This window comes from Penicillium riverlandense, assembly GCF_028828495.1.
Source record: "Penicillium riverlandense strain IBT 135883 chromosome Unknown utg000002l_segment0_segment0, whole genome shotgun sequence".
NCBI lineage: Eukaryota > Fungi > Ascomycota > Eurotiomycetes > Eurotiales > Aspergillaceae > Penicillium > Penicillium riverlandense.
In genome coordinates this window covers 168,338-192,829 of record NW_026643195.1, presented here as the reverse complement: position 1 = coordinate 192,829, position 24,492 = coordinate 168,338, and the positions used below count along the sequence as shown (strand labels likewise).

At 51.0% G+C, this 24,492-nt stretch overlaps 9 protein-coding genes across 9 annotated transcripts; 5 read left to right on the top strand and 4 right to left on the bottom strand.

Moving 5' to 3' along the window:
- Positions 1–239: 239 nt before the first annotated feature.
- N7474_002360 (uncharacterized protein) lies at positions 240–2,164 on the bottom strand (the record flags this gene model as incomplete). The annotated part of the gene is made up of 4 exons (XM_057193775.1): positions 240–386; positions 463–1,711; positions 1,765–2,033; positions 2,102–2,164. 4 exons carry the CDS (start codon positions 2,162–2,164, stop codon positions 240–242), a joined length of 1,728 nt encoding a protein of 575 aa, XP_057055130.1.
- Positions 2,165–3,319: 1,155 nt separating this feature from the next.
- On the bottom strand, positions 3,320–4,804 carry N7474_002359 (indoleamine 2-3-dioxygenase; the record flags this gene model as incomplete). The annotated part of the gene is made up of 1 exon (XM_057193774.1): positions 3,320–4,804. The coding sequence occupies one exon, from the start codon at positions 4,802–4,804 to the stop codon at positions 3,320–3,322; it is 1,485 nt and encodes a 494-aa protein (XP_057055129.1).
- Positions 4,805–7,956: 3,152 nt separating this feature from the next.
- On the top strand, positions 7,957–10,236 carry N7474_002358 (uncharacterized protein; the record flags this gene model as incomplete). Its single annotated transcript, XM_057193773.1, has 7 exons — positions 7,957–8,174; positions 8,254–8,463; positions 8,585–8,855; positions 8,912–8,991; positions 9,123–9,344; positions 9,474–9,649; positions 9,731–10,236. 7 exons carry the CDS (start codon positions 7,957–7,959, stop codon positions 10,234–10,236), a joined length of 1,683 nt encoding a protein of 560 aa, XP_057055128.1.
- An 807-nt stretch (positions 10,237–11,043) lies between these two features.
- On the top strand, positions 11,044–12,267 carry N7474_002357 (3' exoribonuclease family protein; the record flags this gene model as incomplete). Its single annotated transcript, XM_057193772.1, has 1 exon — positions 11,044–12,267. The coding sequence occupies one exon, from the start codon at positions 11,044–11,046 to the stop codon at positions 12,265–12,267; it is 1,224 nt and encodes a 407-aa protein (XP_057055127.1).
- A 139-nt stretch (positions 12,268–12,406) lies between these two features.
- N7474_002356 (cytochrome P450) lies at positions 12,407–14,077 on the bottom strand (the record flags this gene model as incomplete). The annotated part of the gene is made up of 5 exons (XM_057193771.1): positions 12,407–12,572; positions 12,628–13,436; positions 13,488–13,631; positions 13,682–13,712; positions 13,764–14,077. The coding sequence occupies 5 exons, from the start codon at positions 14,075–14,077 to the stop codon at positions 12,407–12,409; spliced, it is 1,464 nt and encodes a 487-aa protein (XP_057055126.1).
- Positions 14,078–14,419: 342 nt separating this feature from the next.
- N7474_002355 (Zn(II)2Cys6 transcription factor) lies at positions 14,420–15,736 on the top strand (the record flags this gene model as incomplete). The annotated part of the gene is made up of 1 exon (XM_057193770.1): positions 14,420–15,736. One exon carries the CDS (start codon positions 14,420–14,422, stop codon positions 15,734–15,736), a length of 1,317 nt encoding a protein of 438 aa, XP_057055125.1.
- A 342-nt stretch (positions 15,737–16,078) lies between these two features.
- Positions 16,079–17,914, bottom strand: N7474_002354 (aspartic endopeptidase; the record flags this gene model as incomplete). The annotated part of the gene is made up of 1 exon (XM_057193769.1): positions 16,079–17,914. The coding sequence occupies one exon, from the start codon at positions 17,912–17,914 to the stop codon at positions 16,079–16,081; it is 1,836 nt and encodes a 611-aa protein (XP_057055124.1).
- A 206-nt stretch (positions 17,915–18,120) lies between these two features.
- On the top strand, positions 18,121–18,722 carry cyp1 (putative peptidyl prolyl cis-trans isomerase (CypC); the record flags this gene model as incomplete). The annotated part of the gene is made up of 3 exons (XM_057193768.1): positions 18,121–18,153; positions 18,208–18,249; positions 18,309–18,722. The coding sequence occupies 3 exons, from the start codon at positions 18,121–18,123 to the stop codon at positions 18,720–18,722; spliced, it is 489 nt and encodes a 162-aa protein (XP_057055123.1).
- Positions 18,723–19,363: 641 nt separating this feature from the next.
- On the top strand, positions 19,364–21,198 carry N7474_002352 (putative Rab geranylgeranyl transferase escort protein; the record flags this gene model as incomplete). The annotated part of the gene is made up of 4 exons (XM_057193767.1): positions 19,364–19,437; positions 19,494–19,612; positions 19,661–20,671; positions 20,861–21,198. The coding sequence occupies 4 exons, from the start codon at positions 19,364–19,366 to the stop codon at positions 21,196–21,198; spliced, it is 1,542 nt and encodes a 513-aa protein (XP_057055122.1).
- Positions 21,199–24,492: the final 3,294 nt, after the last annotated feature.

Below are 24,492 nucleotides of genomic sequence, written 5' to 3'. Positions count from 1 at the left end.
TATCATTCGGCTTCATGATCAATTCCTAAAAGCAGACAGTAAGATGTCTAAAGTAACCTCCCGGCCGGCCTGTGAGGAGTCAAATGACTCGGACAATCGAAAAAGAACCAAAGCAACCGAGCTCCCATCTCTTGTGGCTGCTTTCTCGGGTTTCCACCGTCCAAACACCCCTTATATAAGTTCCAAGGCAGAAGTTGCTGATGTCGATAGGGGCTTGTCACGGCACTCCCGTTGCTATTTCACGCCTTAACCACCACCTCCACACCCTCCTCCACATCCTCCGCCGCCGCCGCCGCCGCCGCCGCCGCATCCTCCTGCTGCGTCATATGTTGCTCCTGCACCACATCCACCTCCTCCTCCACCACCACCTCCTCCTCCTCCTCCTCCTCCCACGTAGCCGCCCGTCCTAGAATACAGTACATTCGACTTCCTATGGTACGCCCCATCCACAATGGGACGCACATAGGACTGCACCTCTGACGGCACGATCGAGTACCACGATCCGTTATACCGGTCCTCCTGGTACTGCTGCTGGTGCTGATCGTTGTGCTTATCCGTGCCATCGGCATTACCCTGCCAGATCGCTTCTGTTGCCGAGGCCACCTGGGCCGCGAGTCGCTCCTCCAGCAGCCGCCTCCTCTTCTCTGCCTCCTCCCATTTCTTGTTGAGGCGCTCTTGCTCCCCCAACAGACCCCGGCCCTCACCTTCGAGAGTCTCCGCTTCGTGCCACTTGTAGGTACGCTCCTCCATCAGCGACTGGCGTGTATCTTCCCGCCCCCGCAGCAGCTGACAGTGAGGCTGGCGGTAGTAACGCAGCTTACGCAGCCGCAGTGCCAGCTTGACGGATTGTTTGGCCTCCTTCCACGTGGCTTTGCCTCGCTTGATCTCGGTAGACTTGGCCGTATTTTCCGGGTCAAAGTATGACTCGCCGTACCGCGTCGCCCAGAGGCGCGCCGTATCGTCCTGCCCCATGGAGCGCATCATCGCGCGGATGGTATCGACGTGATTGATCCGTCGGCCCAAGTACTTCTTGCAGTACTTCTCGTATGCGACCGGTGAGAGCTGGTGGGTGTGCCAGAGGAGATCGATGTCGAGTGTTGGAACAAGCGTACATTTATTCTCTTTCATGAGCTGTAAGAACTTCAGGTAGCGGGAGACATGGTCTGGCAACGGGGCTTCAGCCTGGGTCAAGGCCAAAATCCGGTCTACAAAAGCTTGGTTACCAAACTGTCGTTGAGGGCTGTCCCATAGGTCGAAGATGGGGAACCCGAATGCAGCACGAGAGAATTTGAGCACTCCGGGAGCCTCGACCGTTCTGCCGATGAACATCTCAATATGACAACACGGACAGATGATCATGGCTCGGCCAACACGGTATTTGGGCCATTCGGTCATTCGGATGACATGCGCTCCCTCCGTCGCCTTCGTGGCGCACTGCGTCCGGCCACATTTATAGCCGTGTATGCCCATGGCATCTTCAGTAGTGATGTATGCGTGGTCACCAGTAGGAGTGAACTCGACAACCTGATAAAGTATATCGGGATATTCCTTCATCCAGGCACGTTTACTAGCTTCATCGGTATTGGTTGAACGCATCCTTGCAAGAGGAAATTCGATCTCTGCTTTCCACAGATTTGGAAAATTTGATACGATTTCTTGCTGAAAGTTGAATGGTGAGAGGAGATGAGCATAGAATATGATGGCCACGTCCCTGCCAAAGTATGTTAGTCCATACTCCCTCCGTTTCCCCAAAGGAGGCAACACGAAAAATCGAGACTGTCACACCATGGTGGGAGTGGCCACTCATCCTTGGGTGATTGGAGCCCATGAGACGCAATCCACCTTTCTAAACTTTGCAGGTACATCGAGTACCGGACCTCAGCGCTCATCAGCAGGCATTGCACTCTCCATCTCGCCTCTTCTTCCGGGCCTGAAACGCCAGGCGGCGGGGGCGGGAATCTATCTGCGTGCCTACTTGGGTACTCTACATCATTCAAAATGCATTTGAACTTTCGCATGAGCTCGATATGGGCCTTTATGAGGTCAGACGGGCTTAGCATCGCCTGAGTATCCGTCGGGTAAGATGAGAAGAATGACACACCTCAAGTCGCTCTCTTGAGCTGAACTCCCGGCAGACCGGGAGCGTCACCGGTAAAGTCGCCATGCCTGAAAGCTACACCACGATCAGTGTTCTGGGGGATGATGAGAGGACGATAGACTTGGGAGAAAGCTTACGGTGGGCGACGAGGTCTCGTATTTTTGAGCTATACGAGCGAATGTGCCCCGCTCCTGTCTAGGTTACTTTTTGTAAACACCGGGGATTTTTGGAGAAAATCTAAATACGTACTAGTGTATACTAGACATTAGATTTCGAGAAACAATCGTAGAGTGTACCTTGTGTACTGTAGTGCGAATCTTTTGGTGTACAAGGCCGTGTCGGGTCGGAACCGACGGTTGTCGAGAAGACCGAGAAGTTCGGTGGGACCGGACAGCAATCGAGGGGTGCTCAGAGAGCAACCGAGTGAAAAGGGCGCCGAAAATGGCGTCCAAGGTAGTCCTTTCCGGCACCCGATTTACCGTCGCCTAGCGCTGTGGTGTAGTACAATAGGCTATTTAAATAAGTTTTCGCTACTAATGAAATACCACATATCGGTGGATTAGAAGGTTGCTAGATCTAAACTGCTAAAAAATCAAAGCAGGTGCTTTAGGGCAATGATATAGCCATGATTCATAAGCTGTGTTATACTCTCTTTTTGTGCTATTGATAAAGCTAATCTTTCGTACTTGTGGTATAACGTTCGCCTTTTCTACTTTCACTTACTGATGTGATTGGCTTGAGCCTCCCTCGGAATATACTATCTATCACGTTGCCCATGCCAAAGCAACTAACCTAACCATCACAATTCATTGCCCCACGAACGCCGGGGCTAGAGGCGTCGGGTATAACGGCATGTGTCTAAACATTGGCCATGCTCTAATTGAAATGGCCGAGTTAGGTTGAGGAAATCTTCGAGGGCTGGGATTATTAAAGTTCAGAGACTCTCTCAATCGCGTTCCAAGCCATCCGCAGCCCATTCCACAAGCCAGGTTTCCCACCAGTCACTTTAGCATGCCTTGGTGCGGAGAGTCTTGAGAGAAGGCCTGATCGGGAAAATAAGGTTCGTTGGAACGATCATTAGTCGGCAAAGAGGGAAGTTGCTTCGAGTGGGCCTCGTCGACGCGTATAAGCATAGAGAACAATTCTTGATAGATCCTATTACTATTGATGAAGTCAAAATCGAAAGTCAGGATCTTCGAAAAGAAACTCGCCACCAGAAGATTAACCGACACGACCATAATTTGTCTGGTCCCTAAATCCCTTCAAAAATTCCATCAGCTGGAACTCTTGACTACCTTTGGCTGCTGCCTTTTCAGTGTCTCTGTCACCCTTTCCGGGAACACCATTCGCCGGATTTTCGTCTTCCATCTTCCCCACTGCCCCAGCTTCGGTACCAGATGGTTTAGCTGACATGGTGACACTCATCCCAGGATTTCCAGCCCTCACTTTGGCTTGTCTGGCGGGTATTATGACATACAATGTCACAATAATGAGGTGTGCCTCTCTAAAACCCTTCATCGCGTTGATAGCAGCATCATATGCAGTCACAACTGGCGCATCCGCACCCTGCTCCCTAGATATTTTCTCAACGAAGGAATGAATTGGGCGACCATTCGATCGAAGGTGCTGAAGAAACGCCTCGTGGTCACAAATCATATAAATACGAACGCGATCCAGGAAAGCGCTCTTGCTCTCGTCCTCCTCTAGACCGAGATACGCGTCCAGAGTGGGGACCAGAGGGCTCTGGGCTGCAGTCGGACCATTGGTCTTTGCCAGCATTTCTGCCGAGCCCTCAACCTCCTCGCTACCTTCCCACACCCATTTTCGGCTCCAAGAATCAGCGTTGGCCCCCATAAGCCATGGGCTGATTTCGTTGTAGAATGCTTCAGGTTTAACTAGTTTCTTGGTACTCATCAAAACATCTTTCATCTGCTCAATAACAGCAGCCGCGCGTCTGAGATACCCCGCAATTCGCCCAACATCGGGATTATCGCTACCTACAATCTCATCAGTGACTAACCTCATCAACTCGACAGCTTCGGCGCCTTTCAGTTCTATGCGGATGTCCGTCATATGAAACTCGTTCTCGTCAGAGGTCCCTGTAAACGTGGTCTGGGCCTGGAGGTTATCGCTTGTCGGAAGGGCTCCTTCCTCGCGTGGTTCTTTGTGAGACCAGTTGTTAAGGGCGTGGTCAGAATAGGTAATATAAGGGGCGTGCTGAAGTTCCTTAGAGACGCGGAGGAGAGGGACGGTGAGCGACCGAGGAACAGTGATGGGCTCCGTTGAGGGAACAGTATGTGTATAGAACTGAACTGTAAAAGCAAGGACAAGATGTGCTCTTCTGAGCTCCCTTTCACATCCTTTGAGATTGTTGATCGATAACACCGGCATCTGGCAAGGATCAATCAGAGATATGCTAATTGATGGAACTTCCATCCGTACCTTCTCAACAGTCTTCCTCCAAGCCCGTGCTTTGTCCTCCGCGACTATTCTCTGTTGAGCATCCAACAATAGAGCCTGTTCAGCCACCTTGAGTTTCTGTGACTTCGCAACATCTAGAGTAGCCTCCCATATCTCCCATTCATCAGAAAGCCTCCGCAGAGGCATCTGTGGCGGCACAAATCCGGTTCGCTGGTCCACATGGAAGTCTTTGGGAGTGACTGTGTGCCCATTGATTTCCTTGTGCGGCGGGTTGAGATGATACATAGTTCTAAGATCAAAACTCCACAAGATGGATTATCGTTCGAAAGTGACTTGTTGCAAGAGAAGTCGAACGAATGCAGAACTATCGATTGCTCTGCTCAAGGTGCGGTGAGGTAAAATGCGAATGGCGAATGGCGAATGGCAAGCGGCGAAATGGTCAAAGTCGATCGCAGGTTATGGCTTATTGCAATCACGGGGTTACTCGTGAGTGCTGTCGTAACGGACAGCTCTGGCGCCATCTCAAGGTATATATATACTGAAAAGGGTTCGGTGCTATTTCTAATCAAATTACCGCATCTGGGCATTAGACAACATTCGGCGCCGAATATGTCAGTAGAGCGGTCTCGGCCCTACGCCGCCCTGGGGAGTGTTTAGATAGCCTTCTCCCCTGTGGTGGCGAATCCAAGATCCCTTATTCCACTCTCAACGGGACGGGAATCCACGATCTACCGGCCTGGTTCGAATCGGGTCTGTAACGAGGGAATTCGAAAAGATATTGGCAAAACTCCGTCGACTAGAAAGTTTTAGGTCTTACCTGTAAGCCGCCAAAGGGAGGATATACCTAGCCGTGGGGTCCAGGCGATCGAGATTCGACCAGTAAGGCTACAGAGAGACGAAGAATGGTTCGCCGAATTTGTTAGTTCTAGGAGCATTTCGGATCCTCATCCCCTCTTGTTAGAAAAGTATGGCAAGTAAGTAGGCATAGTGTCTCGAGGCACATATAAGCACTCCGTACAACTTCTCTGTTGGGAAGCCATATCACACCTAACCATGGAACATCCAACCTTAATGTGGATTCACAATGGGACCCACATCTGATAACTTCTTGAACTGGTTAGAACCAAACCCTCTAAAATAGGACTATTCCTGGCTAAGATCACCGAGAACAGCTTCATCAGTGTTCTCTTTTAAACTCATACAGCGGACAATAATAATCCTTGGCCCCCTATCGTCCCCTTCGCCCTTCGCGAGGTACGTACGATATAAATATCGAATATAGTATAGTAACGATGATCTGTATGAACTAACTATGTTAAATCATTTCCCTCTGCGGGTGTTAGATCAGCCGACTGGGCGCCAACGTCATCGATTATAGACCTCTTTACCTTCTACGAAGAGTTGCAGTGGAATTACTTGCATAGCGGCGAGGGATTAGAGGAGCGGGCGCGAGCGTGGATCTGAGAGCTTCTAAAAGGAGGCGAATTAACTGTCCTTCTAGATTGGAGGGAGAGAGTAGGTCGAGGCGAAGTAGTTGCGGAGGCAATTCGAGACTGGCAAATGAGGGACCATGAAGGGCACATAGCCAGCGTAGTGGGTATTTTTAGTGATGGTAGGATCCTGGATAAACATGCTAAATTTGTTGAAGCAGCAAAAAGAGACATCAAAGGTCTTTGCGTCCTAGGAGAGCTGGACGAGTTGTGCAGCGTGCAGGACTTGCACCAAGTTGGGATGCGGGAACGTTGCTGTCGTTCCACAGGCGGGGCATGGGGTTGTGAGAGAAAGAGTGCCAGATGTCGCCCGACTAATCGAGGATTTGTGGGCCACGCTCTAGTAGCTAAGGCAGTGGCTTAATATACTATAACTACTCAATAGGGTTGCAGTATCTTAAGATATGGTTGGCTTGGGCGTAGAGTGCATTAATGTGAAGTTGGGTCATTCTCACTAAAACGGTGCCCAAAAGACCAGGCGGAGCCGATGATCGCATCCAGAAAGCCATACAAGCCTACCAGTCGTGGAAAGCATAAGATCTGAGTGGTCGCGCAGGAATTCAGAGTTGATTACCGGAGACTTTTACGACACGTTCACGGTCGTCTATCTCGTTCAGCCCGCCAAGGGGTCAATAATTGCCTTGAAAAGCCTTAAGAGCAAGGATTTGTTTGGCTAGATAGAGCTGCTTCATCTTGCAAATGCTCAGCTAAGCTTCTAAGACATTGGGGTTATAGCAAATGAAATTAGAACTAGGTGACTCCGACCGAGGCGTCACCAAAAATCGGCCCTAGTGCTCCCTAAAAAGCCTCACTATCGACAATAGTTATAATACCCAGAAAACCATAGATGCAGACAGGGTAGATGCCGAGCGATTACCGATTATTTGCAAATAGTATAATCAATTGGATTTGCTACTATAGGCCTATAAAATTGGGCCTAAGAATATCTACAAATTTGACGACGCTAGCTCCTAATTATGCTAGGGAAATCCCTGGAAGGTTGTGACAAAAGCACAAGAAAAGTACAAAGCCTATACTAACCAGTGGAATTGTAGAAATAGTGACTATAGTAGACGGGTGCTTAATGCCCCGAATGATCCTGTTCGCGGGCTTAGTTCATCTTGCGAGTTAGTTAGTTTCGGACTAGCCTGTTTTACTAAATGATTACTGTTGTGGGTCCGACTTGGGGGCGAGTATGTAGACTTTTCCATCATTTCGTCTTGTTGAATCTTATTCAATATTATATTTTAACACGCGGAAACCACCGCCATCAACCGAGCAGAATCTACAAACTGGAAGTTATGATGGAACAAGCGACACGCAGAGCGGGGACAGAGGTACAAATCGGTCTCGTGTCAATTCCAGAATCACTAAATGAATGGAGAAGTCGAGGTTTGCGCCGCGAGAGGAGTCCTAGCCCCCAAGGGGAAGGGGGCCATTTTTATAATTAAGCCGGGAAAATATAATAAGATCTACATAGCTCCATGTGATGCTCCTTTGACTGTGCACGTGTAGCTCTCAGTGGCATATACATGTCTTCCACAATTCTTCAAATCTGATGCCAAGGAACATCAAACACACGCTAGGGCAAAAATAGCGAGGCTGAATACTTGGTCTAGATGGTCCCATCAGGACGGCCAATGCATAAGGCTGTAAACAGGACTAACCCTCCAATCACATCTTGGTTCTGAGCGCATGCAGCATGTCATGGCATTCCGTTTAGAAAATATTAACGCCTTCCAACAATTGTCCCTTGCTATGCATAGCAATCCTCGAACCGTAGCAATCTAAAAAAGGATCGTCTTCTCGTAGCCTTGTGTACTCAGGTTGCCTTGCATTGGCGCAAGCAAATGCAAAATAAGTATAAATGATGTCCTAGGAACACAGAATGGACACCAGCAACTCATACTCTCCATTTTTAGCCCCAACAAGACCACCGCAATCGAGATGGCATTCATGGCAAGGGCTGCTCTTGCGGCGAGGTTCGCAAGCAGTATCGCTGTTAGTACATCCACTAGCAGCGCCACCACAACAACCACTGCTCCTTCAATAACGACGTCAACCGCGCCACCAATCACATCATGCAGTCTTGTCTCCCAAAGTGCTACTACATTCTTAGATCCACTGAGCTCTCCTGTTACTTTACCATCAACCATCGCTTGCAGGTAAGTCCAAAGCCTACAACGCGCTCCGAGGCCTCACTTGCGCCATTTTAAATAGCTTCTGACTTTCATGCTTCGACAGTTGCAACGACGGTTGGGGGGCCGGAGTAGGCTCCACTGTTGGATCGGATGGCAGCGCCACGTACACATGCGAGGTGGGAACATCTACCACCATCGCTGTCAGTACTGGCACAGTCCCACCAGCGCCAGTTCCTACGCAATGTGCAGCAGGTGGTGTTCCTGACGCTTCCTGTTTCAATGAGCTTGATCTTCCTGACTTCATAATAAACTGGTAAGTACACAGTTGGATAGAGGGCTTCCCGAAGCGTCCGACGACGCTGATGCAGTGATACATTCTGGGGGAGCTCAATATGTCCATTCCGAGTAAGAGACATTTGCTGACTACAAGTTAGGTGGAATGACAACGAGGACGATTGTGGAAGCTTCCCCGGATTTGCCGATTGCTGGTACTCTAAGATGACGCCATACTCGCCGTCTACATGCGATCAGCTCAACACCGACCCGGCCTGCGAGCAACCTAAGTGGAATGACTTCACAGGTTTCAATAATGTGCAGAATTTCTACGTCACTTGGTGCATTTGGAATACACAAGGCGCTTTCCTGGACTTGTACAATGCCGTGGGCGATGCAGCGGGCCCTGTTTCTGACAACATCGGAAGCATCGTTAGTGATACCATTGAGCAAATCGCCGTTCTAAGACATGGGCTGATTATAAGCAGGTTACCGCACTTGACCCCCCTGATGATTCGACAAGCCCCTGGGAATATATCTTCGATGCACTGTCGTTTGGTCTGAGCCTGTACGTATGCCCATAGGTAGGAGGCTCCTCTGGAGCTTGATGCATCACCCATGGCAGTGAAATCTCTTCCGGGGGTTCAAGTCGCCTTTCACGCTCTTGAGACAATTACTGACCGTCTTGCTTTCCTGTAGGTACTCTGAAGGCACAGTTCTTTTCAAGGCACTCCTCCGATCTGCGCCTCAAACGTCCACGCTACTGCATGGCCTCCTTTTTCCTCCTGGCGATATCGATGGAGATGTCACTGTTTGGGCAGATGTCGCGGGAGAACTCGGAAAATTCGTATCTTCATGGCAGACATCAATCGGAAAAGGACTTCCCGTTGTTCAGGATAACATTACTGCCTTCATTACCCTGTAAGTCAAAATGGGCAGGAGGGGTCTTTCCAACGCCGAGAGAAATGCACCCTTCGCATGTACCCTGAGCATATTATACGGCGCTGTGCTCGTGTGTGGCATTCGCTGACTTTCCGTCCATTCGTTTAGGAACCAGAATACTCCGTTGTCCGGTGTTCGTCCACCGCTTGACGGTCTGACTTCAACTATCTCACAGTCAGTTGGCGGTTATGTCATATCCGCCATCCTTAATGAGCTCGGCTTGGCTGTCACACGCGCCGAAGCCTTAGATGTCCACAGCCTTCAACAAGGCGGCAATTTACAATGTCAGTTGACTTCATATAACCCCCTCTAGAGACCTCGTTGTCGTTGTGTACGCGTTCTGAAGTATGCTAACATTTGAGCAGGGGATACTGGCTGCGAGGACGGCTATGACGACAATGGTATCTGTGGCGGCTATTTCTTCGATGGGACGGATACCTACAGTATTGTGGATCCCAACAACATGCAAGACTCCAAAAGCGATATTTTACAACAGCTTATTGGTGGTGGCGACCCTCTCACGACTGGTCAGATTTTGTTTACGAACGCCTTGCAATGCACGCAGACCTGTGGTTCGAACGGGGGTTGTGCCCCGACTCAAGACCCTACCGACCTTTCAGTGGCCAGTTGCATAAGCACTGCTCGCATCTGTACCTGGACGTGGGATACTTACGGGCCCTTCCAGGACGGTTGCGCGAACTTGCCTAGTAGCGACGCCGTCTTGGGTGCTTTCGGTGTGAATCCATGTGTAGGCACCGACATCTACGGCACCAGCTATTCAGTGCCAAATACCTATCTTGGAGGCGGCATCATTGACGACAACGCTCCAGGGTTTTGGGACGATCAACTCGTTTGCAACGCCAATTACTGAGCGATGTTCCAGGACTGAGCGCTCTCATCCTGGCATTTCACAGAATGATGACCACTGTACCGTTTTCGTCCTTTTTCTCTGTCCAGAGTATGATCCCAACATCAACCTTGGTACTGCGCATTCTATGCTTTGTGAGCGCTCTAGCGAGATTACGGCTCGCAGATCGCTTATGTATGTAGTTATAATTCTCTCCCTTCCTTTATAGAGAACAGCATCTCCTCGCTGGTATTGGCCTTCATCCTAGTCGTTATGGTAGATCAATCCGTCTCTCTTGTAGCATTGGCACTTAGTATGTAAGATGGCTGTATTCGATCAAGTTCGTGTGGAGTAGAGGCCCGCCTGTATAGCTACAGGTCTAGTCCTAATACGTCAGGAACCACCGTAACCAGAACTCTTAAACTAAGAAAAAAAAAATGACAATAGGGCCCATTAGAAACAATCCGAGATGTGCAGCACCGATAACACAAGAGGTCTTTTCGCTCAGATTTAATTTCCTCAATTAGCAGCAAACACTGCAGCCAACTCATCCAGTACCGAGGAGCGAACGGTCCCTGCTGCCGTAACCACAAGTGTTTCTAATCCTCAGCTTCCACCGAATCTAGGAAAAAAGCCAACAGTCATTCCTACTGCTGGCAGCGTAAGGGCTTCCGCTGCCCTGTCTGTTGGGGTGAGCTCAGTACTTCTGCCTCAGGCAGAAAATATTCTTCACCGCCCCGCTCTTGCAAATGATTCTGCCCGCGACTTTTCTTCCACAGCGATTCTTGCTATGGAGGCTGTGAACTAGGTCAAGTCGTATTGTCGTCAAAAATGGCCTCAGCAACAGGGGCAGCCGCCCATCCGGTACCGCCTTCTCTCTCATTACCACCATCCCAGTTTGCCCGCCTCCAGCCTCACGCCTACCTTCTCGCCCACCTTTCCCCTCCTACAGCTAGCAACCAACCTTCAATCCGTGCCAATGGCCGCGCCCCGTCACAATTCCGAGTCACATCCGCCAATGCAGGCTCCCTGACCCATACGAATGGCAGTGCCGTTGTGCGCATGGGCGACACAGCCGCCGTGTGCGGCGTGCGCGCAGAGATTCTCCGCACGGAAGATATTGCGTCGTGGAGTGTGTCGCGAACCTCACATGAGGCTAGCAATAAACGCCGTCGACTGGCTGAGATCAATGAGAAACCGAATGAGGAGGACGAAGACACCGCTGCCGACGACCGCGCACACATCGAAGACCTGAACCTGCTTGTTCCGAATCTTTCCCTGAGTACCGGCTGTGCGCCGGGTTTTACTCCAGGTGCGCCACCTTCTGCTTTGGCTCAGTCCCTTTCCCACCAGCTTCTGTCCTTGCTTCACAGTACACGCCTTGTGCGTGCGGACGACCTACGCATTTGGTATCAACCACCGAGTTTAGGCGCCGAGGAGCTGGAACGTCACAACGACGATGAGCAAATGGATGTGGATCCTAACCCGAGTGGTGGCGTTGAGGATCACAAAAATCGAGAAATCAAGGGTTTCTGGGTTCTCTATATTGATGTCATGGTCATTTCGCTAGCCGGTAATCCCTTTGACGCCGCTTGGGCCTCTGTGCTGGCTGCTCTACGCGATACAAAGCTTCCCAGATCGTGGTGGGATGTCGACAGCGAGATGATTCTCTGCTCGGATAATGTGTCAGAAGCGAGCAAACTTTCCTTGCGTGGCTTGCCTGTGGCTAGCTCCTTCTGTGTATTTGAGGCGGATGCCGCTGCGGGGTGGAGGGCTGTTGTCATTCCCGATGCTGAAGAGCAGAAAGCTCGGAGCCAGAAGAAGGGATCCCAGCAGAGGTGGATTCTGGCAGATCCGGATGGCTACGAGGAGAATCTGGGTCAGGAGAGAGTCTGCATCGTTGTGGACAAGGAGAAGGGCGGGAAGGGCAAGACTGTTGTTCTGAAGATGGAGAAACATGGTGGTTGGACGGTCGATAGTGACGATCTCCGGCAGCTGGTGGATATCTCCGCGCGGAGATGGGACGAGATGAAGCGGATACTCGACCAATGCTGATTGACTCTCTCGGCGTTTGGTCCGTTACAGATGTACGAAGGAATGATACTATGATTACCAGTTGATAATTAGAGGTGACTTTCCATGCCATAGATATAATCATTTAAATCATGAATTATTGTCGGAATGATCGAAATAATTACACCGTCACCTCCTGGAAAGACAAAAGACAGGTCTGATCCTTCGGCCTCGAAGCAATAATCTGATCATCGATAGTCATATCGCCCTTCATATCCACAGAAACCTTGGTCGTGAACCGTGAGTAGATCTCGCGCAGGAGAGTCTTCATCTCTACGAGAGCAAGACTATTGTACTATGGTTAGTTCAATCTTGGTAAGGTGGTTGCAGCAGATAACATACTTCTTCCCAATACACCCTCGGCCTCCAGAAGCAAATGCAAAGAACAGCCTGTTCCTCTCTAGTTCTCCCTCCTTTTGCAGCCATCGGTCCGGCAAAAACTTCTCGGCATCAGGGAAGACATCTTTGTCTAGCAAGTGCAGAGAATATGCTTGGCAGCTCACAATCGATCCCGCAGGTAGAGTGTACCCACAGACAGTGCGTCCATGCTCAGGAACGTAACGAGGGAGACTCATTGGAATCGGAGGGAACAGGCGCAGACCTTCCTTGATCACGGCATCCAAATATGGGAGCTCGTCAAGTTTAGCATGGGGATTCTGAATCAGCTCTTCATGCAGTTTCTGCTGGATTTGTTGTGAGCGTGGCAGAGAGAGCTCATGCATCAAGAAACAGAGGCCGTCGCCCGTCGTGTCAATGCCGGCTGCCATATGGTCCATGCTCTCAGCGGCCATCTGGATCGGCTGGAGATAGTCAGATTTGCTCCGGAGTTTGTGGACGAGTGATGACTCGTGTGGCTTGGAGTCCAGTGTTCTATTGATAACGAAATCCTTGGCTAGCGGTGTAGATTTGGGTTTATACAGCGTGATAAGCTTGTTCAGGGTAGGCCAGTAATGTTGGATCAGACGCTCTATTGATTCTTGGTGAGTCGTTAACTTTTTGGGGAGCAGGGGATGTCTCTTACGCTTCAGACTGTCGTGGTAGGATAACTCCTTCATCAGCACAAAGTCCTTCGGGTCAATCAGTGAATTTGTTCCGCCAGGGTTGAAGAGGAAATGGGATGCACAGTCGAGCGCATAGCAATGCAGCGTCACCTTGAACATGATCAGTAACTCATCTCGGGTTTTGTCAGGTTCGTCTCATACATAAACATCCAAGTAGCCGCCCATAGACGCTTCGCACTGTTTAATCACGCTACCAGCGCGCCGTCTGATTCCCTCCATAATCGAGGAACCAAGAATATTGGTCATGGCATAGCGCTCTGCGAACAACCTTCTTCTTTCCGAGTGCTGCAACCATGTCAGCTATAAATAAGTCTTCCTAAACGGATATTACAAACCTCGCGCTTCGGTAGAGTTGTAAACATTGTACTACGACCAGGTTAGCTTCTGAGGCTTCTTTTCACGCAATTTAACACTCACCGATAGTTGTACTGCTTGAAAAGATCATAGAACTCGGTCTTGTCGTAGCCACTCCCTCCACTTTGGTAGATTTCCTTCATGCCTTCTAAGTTGGCGAAGGATACTTCATTTGGAGCCAACCGAACAACCGGCCCGTACTTCTGGTGAAGGTCATGGATCCACAGTCGGCGTTGCCGAGTAAACTCATGGTATTTCAGCGCCAGGCTCGTTATTTTCGTATACCAAGGACCCGGCACTTTAGTTTGGTGTATGCGAACAATATGGGCGATTGTATAGACAATCCATGCGACTCCGAGAACATAAAGTGCGAGCATTGTGGAAGTTTGATCGATGACCCGTGGATTCCGTAGGTCAATAAGCAGGTTTATATATTCTTCTGCGACACTTGATTAGGGAACTCCAGGAGACCATCCCCATCTCCAACGTCGCTCGCGCAGAAGATTTCTGGCTGCTTCACTTTTATGGAAGTTCGAGGAGGGGAGGTCCTTATCAGGCGGCTGTAGATCGGCACTACGCCGTTTGGAGTAAGTCGAGGAGACTATCGGCGGCTCGGAGTGCCCCGCCCTCAGCAAGTCGAGGAGATGCGGAATTGTGCGAATATGATCATCTTATTCTCTCCCTGTCAATTATTATTCCCCGGCACTAGTCCTTAAGCCATGCCCCCCCGTTCTCACCACGGCTGTGTCCGGTGCAAACGGCGCCGCCAGAAGTGCGACGAGCAGAAGCCGGCGTGTGGGCGCTGTCGCCAAGCGGAGGAGACGTGTGACTATTCAGTTATTCTCAAATGGAATGGCCGAGTCCCCAGGGATCCCAAGACATCGAAAAGAAAGCAGTCTTTCGAAATACCGGCAGCTGCACCGGACAACGCCCAACTTCCTGGCACTAATAATGTCCCGGAGCCTCAACACACCGATCTCGTCCATTGTTCAACCAGACTAGATGCATGGTCTGCCCTATCGTCAACGACTAAATTACTTCTCCACCACTTCATCACCAGCGCCTCCTTGATCTCAAGCCACACCCTCATACGCGATCAAATATGCCGACAGATCCTTCCTCTAGCGCACCACTCTTCCTCACTGATGTACGCGACAATGGCATTATCAGCGCTTCATCGCCTCACACTCCTCAATAACCTCCCAAACCAATTCATCCCCGAAGAAACAGTCTCATACTACATGTCTGCGAGCCTTCGCCATCTTCGTGAAGAGCTACAAACTCAGAATCACCCGAAACAGGCCCTTCTCCATACCATCAGGACATTATGCCACTGCGAGATATATTCGGGGAAAGCAGACTCCTCATGGCGTGTCCATGTCAACGGCGCAAGGGCGATTTTTGAATCTTCGGATCCGAAAGATATCTGGGCGGATCCAGAGCCTAGTCGCTGGTTATGGGCTAGATGGTGTCTATCTATTCAAGCTCTGGCCGCTGTGACGGACATTGGATTGCCTCCGAAACCAAATTCCCAGGACTTGATCCGCCAGGCTGTGCATGAGAAACCGCTTTTGGATATCTATACTGGATACTCGGCAGATCTTAATGTGGCGTTTATGGAAATTGGGGCTGCGGCGTGGAAGCGGCAGGCTCTCGACAGTGAACTGACGAGCGACGATACAGCCGAGCCAGAGTTGCAAAGAGAAGCAGATCGTCTGGAGAGCATGTTACAGGAGATGATCCGGAGGGACAGTGAGGAGGGACTACGAGTCCCTGCCCATTTGTCTCTCAGTGAAGATTATATCCGCCAATTTAGCGCTTGTAATGCGGCATATCAGTATTCGGCTCTCATACATCTCTACAGACGTGTTCGGAAGATGAGCCCGTTCTCCGCTGAGGTGCAAGAGTGCGTGAGGAAGACCCTGGATGTTGTGTGTGGTATTCTCCCGGTTGAGGCGCTCTCGCCCTGGATCCTTCTCGCTACTCCCATTTACACGGCCGGGTTAGTTATTCCGAGTCAAGTGGGATTGATATGATATTGACGATTGCTATTTAGATGCGACGCGGTTGGCCGTGACAGGGTCATAGTCCGAGAGCTACTCTTGAAGCTATACGAGACATTACGGATACGAAATATTCTTAGAGCGATTGATATTTTGGAGAGGCATTGGGCAGTAGTGTCTGATGACGCCGATGTATATCACAAACGGTCAGGAAGTGGTCTGGCTTTGCTTGACTTTATACCCTACTGAATATAGGCATGTAAAATGAATGAATAATGCGAATCATATTGTGCTGTCCTTGTACCTATCTATTGTTGGTCGTAACATGGAAATCCTTTGCTCCAACTTGATATGCAAGTTCAATCCTCCTAAGCTCTAGCCTGATGTAGTCTCGTTCTTCGGGCTGCGTCGTCTTCTCTTCGCGGGTGGCTCGTTTCCACCGTTGCTGAGGTCAGAAACAACGATCATATCATCTGTTTCATCTTCTCCAGCGGATGAACCATCGCTAGCTTCCTTCTTAGATTTGCGGGGGAACGAGATAGAGAAGGAGACCAAGTCCAGATCATCATCGACCGCTTTCTTTTCGTCCTGACCATCATCATCGTTCTTGCTTTCATCAGACTTTGAGTCTAAGTCGTTCTCACTTGCCTTTTTGGTCGTCTGTTTGTCTGAGCTCTTATCGGCTGGTCCGAATGCCTTCACATCGCCCGAGAAGAGACGCATGATCAGACTCTTCTGGCTTTGTGTGGGGTCTTTGCTTTTACCCTCCTCCTCCTTCTTTTTCTCTGCATCATCCTCTTCCACCTCCTCTGCATCAGAAAATTCCCACATGGTGCGAATCGCGCCCTTGGACCACGCAGTTCCCCACAACGAGGTCAAAACACCGGGAACCAAATACAAGAGAGCCGGTTGGGGATGGTTTGAGAATTGCATGGCCAAAAGAGTGGCGATCATTCCGAAGATATACCCGACCACACTGGCTTTGAAGTATGTCTTCGGGAAAGACCGTGCATCGTGGTACGGGGGTTGGAGCTCAGGCTCACCTGGCGCGATCGACGACGCCCAGAATCGTTCCCCCCAAGCGCCGGTGGCCGACTGGTACTCGGGCTTGACAATCGCTTCCTCGGACGACTTTTCTGCTTGTGCCTTTTGCAGTCCCTTGCGCTGGTAATACAGAAACAGATCAAAGCGTAGGGCCAGACCAACCATCATGCCAGGAACAACGATATCACCAAGACCCAGCATGGCCAACGACACGACGTCCGGGTCTTCGGTGGGCCGTGGGAAGAGTAGCTTGATTGGTACATCGAGTTTGGTGGCGACCGTGACCATGAGAGGCGTGAAAAAGACAAAGTAGATGTCATAGAAGAATAAAGATCCCAAAATGAGCGAGCCCGTCCAGAACGTCGAAGGCGACATGAATTGCAGAGCTCCGTAGCAGAAGCTGAAGCCGAGGAAGTTGGTCAACCACCACGGTTTAGTCACAAACGCGAAATAGCCCACGGCGATCAGAGCAATGGTTCCGCTCAGGAGATCCAGCAATCCGACCAGTCCTTTGGCATTCAGCAGGCCGCGTACATGAGCACGAAGTCTGAGTCGTTGGTATGCCACATGGCGACAAGTCCAGAGCATGGCCAGGATCTTGTTGGGCAGAGGAACTGCACCAAGGATGCCCGGAAGAGGCGAGCACCGTATGTCTGTCGCAGAAGCCTTGAAAACGCGCTCGGATTGGTTCACCTGCCAAAGCTTTCCTGCATGCCGATAGTATCTAGGAAAGAGAAACGACCTCAGAACCAAGAGAGTGTCTTTCAGAAACGCAATGGCGAAGAACAGTCCCATCTGAGAGAAGTAGAAGCTGAGGATCTTGTTCAAAATGGCCGGATCTTCCAGCCATTTGATCACCATGTACAGACCACCCAGTGTTAGTCCCGCCGTCAAGGGAAACATCAAGGCATCTGATGCTTCAAGGTTCTCCATCTTCTGCATGGGACTTGATTCCTCCTCCTCATCGTCGGTGTCTTCGGGATCCGTGTCTTCCTTCGAGGGTTTGGCGGCAGAGGAAGGCCGCGACAGGGAGGCATGAGCACCGATCCAGATGGGAAACAGCGCCGAAACAAGCAGGTGGCCGTATGTCGGAAGGAGAGGCTTGACGCGGTCGAAGTGATAGAAGGCCTGCCCGAGCAGCTCCGCGAAGGGGCTGACTTCGGCCATGGTAATGGGCAGGGAGGGTGTGAGGGAGTGATGAATGAGCGAGGGTGAAACCGTCAGTTAATCCATGGTGGTTGTCAAGTGGGAATCATTGTTGGTTAGTTGGGGGATCGGGATCTGCCAAGCTCCACCGACCTCTTCTTTCTCTGTTCAACTCTTCTTTCCTTTCACGCACTTACTCAACTCGTTCCCTACACCATACACTCACCATGGCGACTGACGTGGCATTTGATACTTCGATGGTAATACCCCAGTGCTCTATCCATCTTCTGCGACCTACCACTAACTCCCCGCAGGGCTCCTTCACCGTCGAGCTCTACAACACCCATGCGCCAAAGGTCTGAACCCCGCGGAACACCCGCCCCATGTGTTCCATGTACTGACTGTGGCTCTCTAGACATGCAAGAACTTCGCGACCCTCGCGCAGCGCGGATACTACAACAATGTCATCTTCCACCGCATCATCCCCAACTTCATGGTCCAAACCGGTGATCCCACTGGCACTGGCCGAGGAGGCAGCTCCATCTACGGCGAGAAATTCGAAGACGAGATCCGTTCCGACCTCAAACACACGGGCGCGGGAGTCTTGAGCATGGCCAACAGTGGTCCCAATACCAATGGCAGTCAATTCTTCATCACGCTCGCTCCGACGCCGTGGTTGGATGGGAAACACACCATCTTTGGTCGCGTCAAGAGTGGTATGAGGATCATTCAGCGGATGGGGCTGGTGAAGACCAGTAGCGACGACAAGCCTATGGACGAGGTGAAGATCATTCGGGCGCGGGTGGTGGAAGAGGGAGGCGAGGAGTGAGAAGGCCTGCGCCTACTTTCTTGCAGCCTTGACATACTCCCCTACGGCATCATCTCTACTCCCCAGCGGTGCATTATTCTGGGTGAGAATTGCAAACAAAAATCCTGCCGGAGAACCCGTGTCACCCATCCCGGGTTCGGACGGTGACGGCGGTGGTGGGAGAAGAACGTCCAGGACGCCCGGTCGGGCATTGCGCCCGCTGAGAGCAGCGACGCGCTCATTGTCCGAGCTGGATCAACTACATCTACATAGTTTCCTGTCCGATGACCATCGACAGACAGAGATAGTCCCTAGAGACATAAATGTATCACTACAAAACGAACCGCTTCCATCAGATGTGTCCATCCGGAGCAGCAGATACAGAGTGACCAGATTCTCATCTCCCACTCCCCAAACATGGCTGCACCAGTGAAGGTCGTGCCATTGTAGACCAGCATGCCATATGAGGGCAACTTGTCTGTGCTGAGCACGGGAAGTGGATGAAGAGAGAAAAAGAAGCGGGAAAAATATTGCCCACATTTATCCTGTTGCGCTAACCCGGTTGGGCATAGACGGTCAGTCACCTGATCGTCTAGCTTCTTTTTCTCGTGGTTTTCGTTTTCTTCTCTGCTTCTCATGCTTCACGCCGTCCTCATGTAGAGATGGAAACCCTGGCTGATTCCTCTTGGGATGTGATCATCGCAGGCACAGGGCTGGCCGAGTCTCTTCTGGCGCTGTGAGTGTTTTCTTGGCAGCATGAGCTTGGAGCTCTCGCTGACCCGGTCACGAAAGAGCTCTCTCGCGCTCGGGAAAAAAAGTCCTTCATGTGGACAAGAACCCATATTATGGCGGAACCGAGGCAGCGTTCAGTCTGGACGAGGCTCAGCAATGGATGGACGGTGTCAACCAACGTGGGTTGTGTTGATCTCCCCATCCGGTGCATCGCTAACCATTCCTAGGGCCTGGTCAATCTCCATTTGAAGATGTCAGCATCGTAACACCCCACGATGCCCCAGATCCCTCTCAAACAGACCGCCCGAAGCTCTCCCCGAGCCGTTCTTACACCCTCTCCCTCTCCCCCTACTTCCTTTACACCCGATCCCTACTAATCTCCACCTTGATCTCTTCCAAGGTCTACCGCCAGCTAGATTTTATGGCGGTGGGCAGCTGGTGGATCTATACATCTGAAGAGAATGGCACTCTCACCGGTGCAGCCCGGGTTCTCCAGCGCGTCCCGGGCAACCGCGAGGATGTATTCGCGGATACCCGTATCTCCATGAAGTCCAAGAGGTCTCTGATGCGGTTCTTACGCCATATCAGTAAACCAGCTGACGAGGAGGACCTGGCCCCCGAGGCTGAAGACTTGTCCATGCCCTTTGAAGAGTACTTGGCTTCCAAGTTCAGCGTTCCGGCGGACCTTCATAACCCATTGCAATCCCTATCACTCTCCCAACTAGCCCAGCCAGAGACATCTGCCAGCTACGCTGTTCCCCGGGTCAAAAGGCATCTGGCATCCATTGGTGCGCTCGGGCCTGGTTTCGGAGCTGTGATCTCCAAATATGGTGGTGGATCAGAGATCCTGCAGGTCGCCTGCCGTGCCTCTGCCGTTGGCGGGGCCGTTTATGCACTGGATACGGGTATCCAGTCGGTTGAGGACTCAGATGCTGAGGAACATCCTGTCAAGGTACAGCTATCCACCGGAGAGTCCGTGCAGACCCGGTCCGTGGTCGGCGCGATCTGGGATCTGCCGTCCCAGAAGCAGAGTGAATCTTCCGGCATCAAAGTCGCGCGGTCAATCACGATTGTATCTGCCATCTTCGAGTCCCTTTTCCCCGTCACAGTTGAAGGGGCCCCTTTCCCTGCCAATGCCGTTCTGATGTTTCCCGGGTCCACCTTGGACAGCCCGCAGTCTCCCCCGGTGTATCTGCAGATTCATTCGAGCGACACTGGCGACTGTCCCCGACAGCAGAGTAAGTTTTCTTCTAGCTCCTATGCCTTCTGGACCCGCTCGCATGATGATTTTTTTCAAAACTTATCTACATTGGCTGTAATTCCATTGATGAGATTTCTTTATCAACCTGATCACGAGCATGGATTTGGATATTATCGATTTGTTACTTTCCTTTTCTCAAATCATACCGCTAACGCAGTATGCACAGGCATCATCTACGGCAGTGTGGCTCAACCCGGGCCAGACGGCCAGTCTCTTCTCGATTCCGCCGTGGCCCGACTACTTCAAGCAGAAGGACCCCAAGCCACTGTTCTTTGGTCTCTGCGATACAGCCAGCTGGGGCGGTTGAGCAACGGCGACATCCCACCGACCCTCTCAGAGCATTCGCCCCATGTTCACAGCTTCCCGCCTCCCAACCTTGACCTCGCGTTCGAAGACGAGACCGTCGGTGTGGTCAAGGAGGCATGGCAGAAGATCATGGGCAATGAGGCTCGCAGTGACGAGTTTATGATTTTTGATGATCGCGACGGCGCTTCCGATGACTGATTTGTAGCATAACATCTTGTACATACTGAGCAATTTTACTCACACGAGGACATGTCAGCGAGTCCTACCATGACATACACAGTCTACTCTACTCACTCAGGCTCGGAATTCTATAATCAGTAATGGTACTGTACAGCTATTATTATGTGGATCATGTCGTAGACACTGTCATGTTCCACGTCGTACGAAGGTGGCTCAGCTGCCTAACCAACGAAAGAAGAATCTATCACACCAGCTGATCTGCTTCATCCCGTGTCGATCTCAGCGCAGTCCTTGCATATGAATCTATGTACTAGTAAAAGCGGGGGAAGATGATCTTCTTCTTCGGCGATCTCCCCTTGATTGTCCTGCGTGGTAATACATAGTCCTCAAGGCTGCTAGTTAGTGTTGTTGCCACGACACATTAGTAGAGAGGATGCAACGCTCTAACCTTTTGACCCCGCCGGCGGCCCCTGCCGAGTCTGAACTTAATTCTCCGGCTCTACGACCATGAAACAGGCCACGGTTGCGCGATGAAGACACCGTTCCGTCAATGAGGTCATATGTGAAGCAGAGCTTCGATTCTTTCCATGTTCAAGGCTATATCCCCTTTGCATAGTACTAGTTACCTGTGCCGCGTATGTACTAGCGACGGACCATCCCTCGACCCTGCAGATCGGGGTGACATGTCTGCCTGAAGCGAGGAGGTGCGTGTTTGTGTTCCGCAAGGAACATCCCTCTCTCCGTTGGAATGACGCGCGTGTTGTACATTGCACATCGGAAAGTGTATCGGAGGATAAATCTGAAACACAGTCAGAGCAGAGTAGAGTTTTCGAGTACAAACAATAACGTAACTTACTGATTCCTTCGTAGTAAGCGAAGGGGATCTGATAAAACATCTTACCAGTCACAAGAATACTTTACACAGATTTACATTGACGGACTGACAAGAGACAAAGGGGCCAGTGGGGTATGTTTCATCTACATACTAAGTGCTATATGCTATGTTCACAGTGGCTAGCGCGGGTACATAATGACATTGTATATCATGCAGCTTAACTAGGGTCTGATCATTAAGTACTGTAACCACGATTAGCATTTAGTGCCCATCGATCGACTCTACCAAGGACCATCCATTGGTTTTCTACACTTTTCCATGCAACGGTCACGGCCCTAGGACACGGGTTGATCTGCGGGTTGTATACGACCTCGTTCATCAATCCCCGGCGGATCGTCGGTCGCACCGAGCGAATCATGGCACAACGATTCTACGCTGTATTTTGTACTGTAGTATGGGATTCCTCTGTCATGTAAAACACATTGGCTGTGGGTGGTTCAGGTCACCCGAAACGGATAACAGCCAAGCCAATCTCCCCTATCCGTATCCGTGCGGACACGGGCGGCTGCCGGAAAGCAGACACCCAGTCGGGCTAGGCTGCCAAGGAGCGGGCGGGGAGCGCGATCCTGGCATGATTCGTGCTCATAGGGGGCCAGAGCCGCCAGAGGTCAATAGCGGATGGCGACAGATCGCATCATTTTATACGTGCGATTCCCCTATTCCTATTCTGCGTTACCGTATGGTTCGTCGGGTAGTTACAATAGGTCTTTACTGGTAATTCGATGAACAGGAAATTGGTACATGCTAGTATGTTTTATTGAGAGTAGTGACGACTATGTAATTAACAGCCGCCCGCAGCTAAAGATGCCAGGCTGGCCGCTCACTTACCTCGAACGCAGGGTCGGCTCCACTATATTTGACGGCATTTCAGGGTCTTGGTAAACTGGATACATTCAAATTTTGATTGCCCCTTTTTCGCCCGGACTGCATGCCAAGGCTGCGATTCAAGCTTAATGGCACGCCCGAAGTGTAGGTAGGCTCTACAAGCACTAGATATCAAGTCGCCGTGACGTGTGAGGTTTCTAATATGTAGCTTGGTTTGGCCTCGCCCGTCAAAGGAGTCTCCGTCATCCCGACCTTCTGGCCCCTGTGGGGTGCTCCTTTTATGGCTCTCCAAAAAGAGGGTCACCAACAAGAGGGCCACCAAAAGAGGGCCATCGACCAGCACCGTGTAAATGAGGGAGTAGCACGCCAGGGGGTTTCTCTGGTACAGAGCTACTTGCCTACTCTGCTTGGGTGAAGGTTGAATCCTCTTCTCGCTTAGGCCTGGGGTCATTAATTTAAAAATTTTAGATTGACATGTAGTCCAAAGACTGAGTCGAGACTTGCGATGGGGACTAGGCATCTCCACCGTCCCTCGTCTTGGACCAGTATATGTCATAACCCTAAAACACCATTCCTCGGTCGCGTCTTCCCGGCCTTAATCTAGATATAACGTCCCTCTACCGCCATGTTCAACAAATGTATTGTGGCCAACGCCTCCTCGCATCCAGGGACACCGGGCCCAGGGTTGGCCAGTTCGTGCGTCGATCCGGGCCCACCGCAGTATTCCCAGCGTCGCCACCAGGGCCAAAAACCTAACTACCGGTAAGTTAGTGACTAAGGTACTCGATAAGCTTTCCGTCCCTTTTCAATCACTAGTTAAAATCTGTAGCTGAGTAACTCCGTAGCGCAGTTGAGCACTGCCAGAGGACACGCGTCGGTGGGGCCGCCCAGGCTCCTTGGCCCCCTCTCGGGCGACCCCTGACTGGCCGGGACTGGCGATCGTTGGTGTGTCCTGTAATTGCATGACGTGATTCCTCATCCATCATCATGATAGGAAGAACCGTAATGGGAATACCATCACCGTCTCCGGAAATGCGTCCCTGGGAGGTGACCACTGACGAGATCGGCGTGCTGTTGATACGACCGCATCCGGCCATCAGTCGGATGAGCTGCTTGCATCCTACCGGACTCCGCGCTTAATGGCCATAATCTGATCCATGACACGATGACTTGTAGATAGATGTACACAAGAGGATCAAAGATGGGAGGCAAAATTACCGTGGCCGCCGATCACTTCAACACATACTGTGGGCGATAGGCAGCCCGAGTGGCGATAGGAGCAAGAGTCGGCTGGAAACACACAGGAAATTATCGAAGCAAGCGAAGGGACCATATCATACGAATCCATCACACCCAGCAGAAGAGGAATAATAGTCGTGAAGGAAAGCCACTCCCCCGTTGCCCACTTGCGTCCACAGCATAATACGGTAATACACGCAACCCACGGTCGGCATGCCCACTACAGATCGCAGCCACTCATAATCCGCTTCCCTCTGTCGCTCTCCCTTTTTTCCCATCCTTCACTTCCACACTTTCTTCTTCTTCTCTTCTCTTCTCCTCTCTGAAACTTCGCCTTCCCTCCCGAACAAAAG